Genomic DNA, 8882 nt, shown 5'->3' on the forward strand with positions numbered 1-8882 from the left:
GTGGGAATCACCCATATGTCAACCTTAATTCGGGGCTCAGGGTTCAGACCCCAGCATTTCAACAGCCAGCCTACTTTAACTGCCAAACAGATTGTTGTACCAGGACCGCCCCTGTTCTGGCAGGGGAGCAGTGCAGGGAACAGGCTCTGCAGTGCCAGCTCTCTCCATCCAGCAGTTCAACAGCACAGCCCTCCATCTTCATCCTGGCCCGAGCCTGCGAGTTCACACAGGCTCTTCTCGGCAGTACCCACCCCCGATGACTCTTCCTCTACAAGAAGCTAGTGTGTAGAGAGCTGCTCAACACCTCTGCTGGGAAAGACCCTCAGCAGGCAGCCTGGGTCTGTGCTGGACATGTGGCAGCGCCTGAGAGCATGGAACCCACCACATGGCCACTACCGGGTGGCCAAGAAGGCCAAGGGCATCCTGGCCTGGGTCAGAAACAGTGTGACCAGCAGGAGCAGGGAGGTGATCGTGCCCCTGGACTCGGCCCTGGTGAGACCACACCTTGAGCACTGTGTCCAGTTCTGGGCACCACAGGATAAGAAGGACATGGAGGTGCTGGAGCAGGGCCAGAGAAGGGCAACGAGTCTGGTGAGAGGGCTGGAAAACATGCCTTATGGGGACCAGCTAAGGGAACTGGGGTTGTTTAGTCTGGAGAAGAGGAGACTGACAGGAAACCTTATCGGTCTCTACAACCACCTAAAAGGAGGTTGTAGTGAGGCTGGTGTTGGTCTCTTCTCACAAATTGCTGATGATAGGACAAGAGGAAATGGCCTCAAGTTGTGCCAGAGGAGGTTTTGGCTGGGTATTAGGAAGAATTTCTTCACTGAGAGAGTGGTGAGGCACTGGAACGGGCACGGAGGGAGTGTGAGGCACTGGAACAGGCTGCCCAGGGAGGCGGTGGAGTCACCATCCCTGGAGGTGTTCAGAAAACGAGTAGATGTATCACTGGAGGCTATGGTCTAATGGAATTCTGGGATGGAGGTTGGACTTGATGATCCTAGAGGTCCTTTCCAACCATAGTGATTCTATGGGATGGACAAGCCCCCCAGACAGGCAGCCAAGGGCAGGGTGCCAGGAACAGGGCCTGCGGGTGTACAGGGCTGCTGCACTCCCACTAACACCTGCATTGGTGGCGAGGTGACACCACCCTCTGCACCACACCAGCATGGACTGATGGCTGCCAGACATCTGCTTACCTGCTGAGCTGCTGTGGTCGGAACTGCCCAGGTCTTCCAGCACCCTGCTCCTTGTCTGGAGTTCTGCCAGTCCCCATGGGTGCCCAGGATGGGTCTCTGGTGTTCAGTGGGATGGCCTGGAGCCAGGCACAGACATGCCCACAAGCACAAAGAAACACACAGAGGGGCATGGATGTGCACATATGTACAGGGACATGGGCACAAAGACATTGGGGGGGCTGCAGCAGTGTCAAGACAGAGGGTGAAGGTTGCAGCTGTATCACAGGCCCATTGCCCACTAGGCTTGGGCAACAGCACCCAAACCCAAGTGCATGGGTGCTGGAGGGACTGCAGACTGTGGACTCAGCATGGCCCCATGAGCTAACCCCAGCCAGAGCATACACACCAGGCAGAGTGATGTGACCCAGCATGGCACACCAAGGCACTGGTATGACCAGGAGAGCTGGTCAAAGTCATGCCCTTTGAGGAGCCAGTGCCAGGAGTCAGCTGCCCCGAGGGCTGGAGCCTGAGGCTCTGGCAGGGCACTCCAGCCTGGCTCAGCAGGGCAGGCAGCACCAGAGGCAGGGCCAGAGCAGATGCTGCAGCCCCTTTTACTCTAGGAACAGCCCTAGGGCAGGGTTCACAGCTCCAGCCCTGGGGCCAAGCAGAGCCGATGGTGTGAGGCCATCACCACTGACCACACAGTGACCCTGCTTCACTGCCAGAGAGATGCCAAAATCCATGCAAGATCCATCTGCCTTAAATTAGTCCATTTTGCAAAATAATCTGTCAGAGCTGATTTAAAGCAGAACAGAATCTGGGCCATTACTGTTTTCTCACAAGGGTGCAGCCTAGCTCCTGGCCCTGAAGGCCATTTCTGGAGCTGCCAGGAGATATTTCTAAGGTTTTTACTGCAGCCACTGCCCTGTGACCCAGGGACACACTCCCACGCAGCACAGGCATTGGAGGATGGGGCCATGGCAGTCTGGTGCCCTGCCCACATGTACCAGCAGCACTGGGTTTAGTGGGCCTGGAGCACTGCTCTGCAGTTCCTGACTTACTGGCTCACCGTCCTAGGAGACACTGTGAGGCTGGTGGCTCCAGCCAGCAGGCTTTAGGCAGCAAGCTCGCCCAGCACAGCTGGGTGTGTGGCTGAGTCCTGCACTCTGTGATGACACCAGCCTGGTAGCACGTGGGGTCCTGTGTGGGATTGTGTAACCACAGGTCATCAACACAAGATGTGGAAGGACCCACAGAACCAAGTAATTAAAACCCATTTAGTTTAATCAGTACAAAAGCTGACATCAAATACCAAATATACAAAGGGGTACAAGGTTGGACACTGGTATAGCTACACTGTGGACATCTTCACAGACACCCAAAATGAATGCTCACACCAAGCAGCATGGCGGCATGGGGCTCAGCACAAGATGCAAATCCCAGGAAAAGAGGATTTTGGCTGGCTGAGCCCCGTGCTGCCAAAGTACCGTGTTGCTAGTGGTACCAGAACAAGCCTCCCCAGGCCTCATCACACAGCTTCAGCCGTGGCTGCCATGTACATGTCTGGCACTTGGAAAGCACAAAAAGGAGGTGGTGAACACAGCCACATGGACAGATGGAATGAATACAGCTGCACTATCACGTGGGGAGTCCCAAGTGCAGGGAAAGCAGTATTTCTGAATAGCAGCTCACACAGTGGGAGGGCCAAGCCAGTATCACTGCCCCTCAGCAGGATTGGGGGAAGGGCAGAGACCAGCTGTGGGCCACCAGTGCTCCCACCCAGCCCGGGGACTCATCTTGGTGACCTCTGCCCTGCGAGGGGAAGGGGCAGCACATGGCCTGGCTGCACAGTCCTGACTGTGGCACTCGCTCCCTATGGGAGAGAGGATGGATGTACCGTGCAGATCATGATCTCGTACCCAAGCGGCAGAGGCCCACAGAGTGTAAGTGGTGGATCCCTCAGACCACAGGAGCCCTGGGGCCGAGGTCCACTCCAGGGTGGTGCAGAGGTTTTTCTACTATGGCACAGGGTTCTTCTGTATTTTTCCCTTCCACGCTGTTCCGAATCCCATAGCCAAAGTAAATCATAAAACCTGCAGGACAGTTTCTGCAATGAAATTCAGAGCAGCAGGCAGACAGTGCAACAGCTGCCCAGGGGAGACCCTGCGGGCACAACGCTGCCCTGCACAGGACACCTACCCACAGCCATCCAGATAGCAAACCGCACCCAAGTGCCAGCACTCAGCTGTACCATCAGCAGGATATTAATGAAGATACTGAAAATGGGCAGGAGCGGGAGGAAAGGTACCTGTGAGAGATGGGAAGTGTCGTGCCAGCTGTGCCTTGAAGGACCCGGCCAGGCTCGAGGATGCTCCTGGGCACAGAGGGATCCCACACCTGCCACAGCCCAGAGATCACCTGTGCACTGCCATGTGCAGACTGCACCTCAGAGAGCTGCATCCCAGGGCTCTGCATTTTCCTGGATGATGACTGCCAGCAGCGAGCCCTGGCAGACCCTGCAATGACCCAGACCCTCCCAGGGGTCCACAGGGGTGCAGACACTGAGCTGCTGGGGGCTGCACTCACTTTGAAGTTCAGCCGCGTGTTGCTCTGTGGCTGCCTCCAAACGATGATGGTGGGAATGAGCAGAGCCATGAGCAGCAGCACCAGGGTCACAATCCAGCCCACGCTGGCATCCTTCAGGGCAGTCACCTTGTAGGTGAGGACCACAGAGATGACTGTGATCAGTGTGGCTGCAACAGAGGGAGCAGTCAGGGGGCTGCACAGCATCTGGCTTCCCTGGGACCCTTAGCCTCACCACGGGTGAAGCACCCACTCCTCTGTCAGGCATGGGTCCAGCATATGCTGTCTCCAACATCCACCCCAAAGCTTCAGGAAAGTGCTTTTCTGGGGGAACACACCAGCCTGGCAAGCCGAGGGAAGCCTGCACTCAGCTGGGCTAGAACACAGCTCTGACACTTACCCAGACTCAGCTGAGCCACCCCATTTTGACTGCACAATGAAGCCACTGATGGACAGATCAGACCTTGCTGGTTGAGCCCAAGTGTTCTTGAAGGTCTGGGAACCACCCTCACTGGGCAGCCAGACTAGGCCAGGCTCATCACAGTGAATTGCTTTAACCACCCAAACATGCCTGGCTTAGTAGCCACATCCTCCATCAGCCCCTATGAGCCGTAAACACCATCCATGCCCTGCACTTGATGCCCTGCTCAGGGCAAAGCAGGTCCAGTCCCTACTAGTGCTGCCTAGCCCCCTCCTTCACTCAGTGTGCCCACCATCCCTTCCCAGCTGTGAGGAGATACACCAAGACGGTCCAGCCCGACAGGAGGGGATATCAGCCACCAGCTTCTGCTTACTCACCGATGACTGAGACACAGACATAGACAATGCGCCCAGAGAATGCAGTAGGGGTGTCTGTGGGTGGGTTGAAGAGCATCATCAAAGACAGTGTCTCCTTCTGCTGGGTGTTGGCAGTGGTGACAGCTGGGTTCATAACCACCCTTTCCTCCTCATTCCCATTCAGCTCTTGCATTTCCATGGCCTTTGGGGAGTTCAGCTGCCCAGACTGGTACCTGAGCAGATAGGACAAGCTGCAGCAGAGGCCAAGGAACTTCCCAGTCTTGGGGGACAGTGGGCAACACCTCATGTCCCTCCCACTCCTCCAGCCCCATGTGCTGCTCTGTCAGCAGCTCCATGACAGCCACCCCATGCATGTGCCCACTGTGAAGGTATACTCTGTGAGCAGCCTCCATCTTGGGGACTTGATGTTTACACAGGCTGTACCCCGCTGAGAAAAAGCTGTGGCCACAAGCCCTGGGCTTGATGCCAGGCACATCCACCCCAGCCACCACCACATGAGAGGGAGCACGCACCGGAGAATGAGCACACACACTGCCACCAGGGAGTAGGCCAGCAGCGTGCCAATTGACATGAGGTCCACCAGGTCCTTCAGGTCAAGCAGGAAGGCCATCACCGCTGCAATGAGAACATGCAGCACAAGCATGGCTCCAGACCACTGTGGGGCTGAGCATGAGGTGGCGACCAGAAGCCTTACCTGCGAGGAGTCCTGAGGTGATGGTGGCTGACAGAGGGGTCTTCGTGCGCCTGTTGATGCTGGAGAGGAACTTGAAGAGCAGCCCGTCCTCAGCCATAGCATAGATCACACGGGGCATGGGGAACATGGAGCCCAGCAAGCTGCCGTGGAGAGACTGTTTGGGGCCTGCCAGGCAAGCTGTCCACGCCCACTACCCAGATGGGGATAAGACTGGCTCTGAGCTTTCAGGACAGCAACTAGAAAGGACAAACCCCCAGCCCAGCCAGGACACATGCTGCTGGTTCTCGTGCAATGCCAGGCAGTGCCAGGAATGAAGCCAGTCCTACCTGGTGGAGAGGGCACAGAGTGAGCCAACGGCAACGGCATAGCGGGCAGGCTCCCAGCCCACAGCCTTGAAAGCCTCAGGCAGGGGGCTCTCCTTGTTCAGGAGGAAGTAAGGCACCATGAGGGTCAGGGCCGCAGAGACCCCAAAATAAGCCACAAAGCAGATGAGGAGGGACACAATGATGCCAATAGGGATCGAGCGTTGTGGGTTCTTGGCTTCCTCCCCTGTGCAAAGACAAGAGGCAGTGTCCATCGTCACCCTGTGGCACAGCATGGGGCACTCAGCCCCAGGGGATGAGCCGCAGCAGGGACTTCCAATGGCAGCATGTGGCTGGGCAGCAGCAGGCAGGGGCTGGTGGAGATAAGGTGTCCCCAGCCGTGCTGCTGCACCAACAGGCTTCAGAACTGCCAAGAGCAGAGGTGCATGACTGCAGCCCTGGCTTCCAAGCATGCAGCTGCCTAGTGGCTGCTGGGCTTGCAGCCCGCCCTAGCCATGCCAGCTCTCTGCCCCCACCAGCAGCTCCTACCCCCCACAGAGCCTGCTGAATGCAAATCCTCTGGGTGTGTGGGCACAGCAATGCAGCCACCGTGCCCTCTGCCCTTCAACCTTTGTGAAGGCGTGCTCTCCTACAGCACCAGCTCCCTGGCAAGGGGCTCCTCATAAGAGGGGAGGAGGCAGCTGCCAGGCAGCCGCTGGGGGCAAGGAGTCGCAGGCAGAGAAATCAGACGGAACAGCCTGTACCAGCCACCCACTAAGTAGATTGCATGAAGGAATGAGAGGAAATTAAGAGGACTCCCTGTGCACCAGAGAGCAGTGGTTCTGCACACACTAAAGTAATTTAGAAAAATGTTGCTTGAGGCTGGGAAATAACCAGGAGGCACCAGCAGTTCCCAGCACTGTTGCAGCCTCAACTCAGCAGCAGAAAGGCTCCCCACTGCCCCGGGAGCTGCCTGCACAGGCAGGATGCAGCCCTGCTCCCGCTGCATGGTGCAGGAAGCCCCTTTTCCTGGGGCAGGGCAGGCTGTGAGCCCTTTGTGCTGGTCCAGCAGGGGACAGAGCCACCATGAGGAAACCTCCCCGCAGCAATAGGATAGGCTCTTTCCCATGACACAGAACATACTCTCTGGTGGGTCCTAGCCAGCTGTGCTGACAAAATGCCCATGCTGTCCCCACCCAAGGCCATACCTGTGGTGGCAATACAGTCAAAGCCAACGAAAGCATAGAAACAGGTAGCAGCACCAGTCAGGATCCCTTCCAGTCCAAAGGGAACAAACCCACCAGAGCCAAAGGCTTTTCTTCTGGAAAGGAAGGAGGAGAACAGCTGTTGTCGGGTGCATGGACAGCTGGGCCAGTGCCAGCCCTGTGCCAGCCCCTGGCCTGGCAAGGTTGCTCTCCTTACCTGGCATCATCCGGCAGATCCAGGTGCGAGCGGTTGATGTAGTCCTCCCCCGAGAGCTGCCAGTTCCTGATGTCTCCCTTCACAAAGCCGGCAATGATGACAAAGCTCAGCACCACCAGGTTCACTGCTGTGAAGATTTTGTTCACGAGGGCAGATTCACTGACGCCGAAGGCCAGCAGCGCTGCAAGGACAGAAGGGGTGAGAGGGGACATTCTATGCTCCTATGCCACCACCAGTGGTGCCATGGAACTGCTCCTACACACTCACCAGTGAGTAGCCCAATCAGGATCAGGGCAAAGAAGTCTGGGCGTTCGGCCAGCACCCCTGGCAGGTTCACAGTAGTCTTGTTCATGAAGAAGGTGGAGATGTGGTTGCCAATTATGTTGTCAAATGCCGCGCTCCAGGCACGCTGGCCGTGCCTGATAATAGCAAATCTGTGCATCAGTCCAAGCCCAGGGCGCCGCAGCACCAGCCACCCCCACTTCAGTGCCCACCTCCCTGCTGATCCCATCCCACACCCTGCTCCCAGAGCACCACATGCTGCCCGCGCAAACCTCTCACGCTGCCAATGCGGTGCTGGAAGGACCCTGGGCACACAGGCCAGCATTCTGCTTGGCTCCATACCTATCACGTAGGAGAGGATGAGGTTCCAGCCAGCTGTGAAAGCCCAGATCTCACCAACAGTGACGTAGCTGTAGAGGTAGGCAGAGCCGGTCTTGGGGACACGGGCCCCAAACTCTGCATAGCAGAGTCCAGCCAGTACTGATGAAAGAGCAGCCACGAGGAAGCAGAGGACAATGGATGGACCAGCCATCTCCTTGGCCACCTCCCCAGACAGCACATACACACCAGCCCCCAGTGTGCTGCCCACTCCCAGGGCTATGAGGTCCAGTGTCGAGAGACAGCGAGAAAAACGTGTGTCCTCAGAGCTCAGATCCACCACACGCCGGCGGATCAGCTTCTTCCCAACACTGGCCATTTTTCCCCTGAACGTCTTGTCCTCTCGTGGCTAGTGCTCGGATACCTAAAACCCCTGCAAGAGAAGGGACCATTGGAGTAACAGCACCCACACTACAGTGAGCAGGGCAGACAGGGGTGCCCACAGGAGCTGTGCCTGCTCCCGGCCAACCCATCAGCACCAAGCCTTCGCCATGCTAGTAGAGCAGAGACCACGGTGGCTCCCTCCAAGGCACCAGTGGGGCTGCACATACCCAACCTGTGCAGCCACTGCACCAGGAGAGTGAGCCAGGGATGAACCCAGTGAGTCCATGGTGGGCAACAGGCTCATTGCAAAAGCACTGTGTGGTCCCAGCAGGGCCCCTGGGCATGTTCCTGAGCTTGCTCACTGTCTCGCAAGAACTCCCCACTGATTTGGCAGCCTGGAGATCCCGCAGGCCAAACTTGAGGGAGAGCTAGCACATCCCTCTGGCCTGGCACGTGGGCATGCACAATGGCAATGGCAGGGAGACAAAGCATTTCTCCAGTGGAAGATCTGGCAGGCCGGGCTGGCTTACCGGGATACAGCCATTCCTCCTTTGCTCCCAGCACGTGCACTGCGCCCTCAGCAGGGACGTGTGGCTAAACACGCAGCACGGGCCCTGGCACACACCCCTCATGTGCCAGCGGCGCTTGCCAAGCAGCCCGCGTGCTCTGCAGGCTGCAACTGCCCTAAATGTGTGACAAACCCACTCTCTTTGCTCACAGCAGCTACACATCTCCAAAAAGCTCTAGGAGACAAGCACACGGTGGAACAGGCAGCTGGCACAGAGCGAGAAGAGCCACAAAGAAAGTGGCTCCCACTGCCCACAGCCACAGCTAGCACCAATGCCCCGCACTGGACCACCTGCTCACCAGTAGCTTCTCCGTGCTTGGCTGCTCCCTTCATTGGGAGGCAAAACACGCTCC

At 57.5% G+C, this 8882-nt stretch overlaps 1 protein-coding gene across 1 annotated transcript; it reads right to left on the reverse strand.

Moving 5' to 3' along the window:
* Window positions 1-3137: 3137 nt before the first annotated feature.
* Window positions 3138-7956, reverse strand: SLC7A3 (solute carrier family 7 (cationic amino acid transporter, y+ system), member 3). The gene is made up of 11 exons (XM_008946861.1): window positions 7595-7956; window positions 7245-7396; window positions 6978-7158; window positions 6764-6876; window positions 5580-5802; window positions 5254-5393; window positions 5072-5174; window positions 4560-4771; window positions 3765-3931; window positions 3378-3486; window positions 3138-3271 (listed from the first exon to the last, which is right to left on the reverse strand). The coding sequence occupies exons 1-11, from the start codon at window positions 7954-7956 to the stop codon at window positions 3138-3140; spliced, it is 1896 nt and encodes a 631-aa protein (XP_008945109.1).
* Between the last annotated feature and the right edge of the window lie 926 nt (window positions 7957-8882).

This window comes from Merops nubicus, unplaced genomic scaffold, assembly GCF_000691845.1.
Source record: "Merops nubicus isolate BGI_N331 unplaced genomic scaffold, ASM69184v1 scaffold11979, whole genome shotgun sequence".
NCBI lineage: Eukaryota > Metazoa > Chordata > Aves > Coraciiformes > Meropidae > Merops > Merops nubicus.

Excerpts from the sequence above, each read along its gene's own strand:
- SLC7A3 (XM_008946861.1), bottom strand. The coding sequence starts at position 7,956 with ATGGCCAGTGTTGGGAAGAAGCTGATCCGCCGGCGTGTGGTGGATCTG. Across the intron at positions 5,803-6,763 it reads TGACTGTATTGCCACCACAG|GGGAGGAAGCCAAGAACCCA; the intron begins GTATGGCCTTGG and ends GTCTTTGCACAG. Across the intron at positions 3,487-3,764 it reads ACACGCGGCTGAACTTCAAA|GTACCTTTCCTCCCGCTCCT; the intron begins GTGAGTGCAGCC and ends CATCTCTCACAG.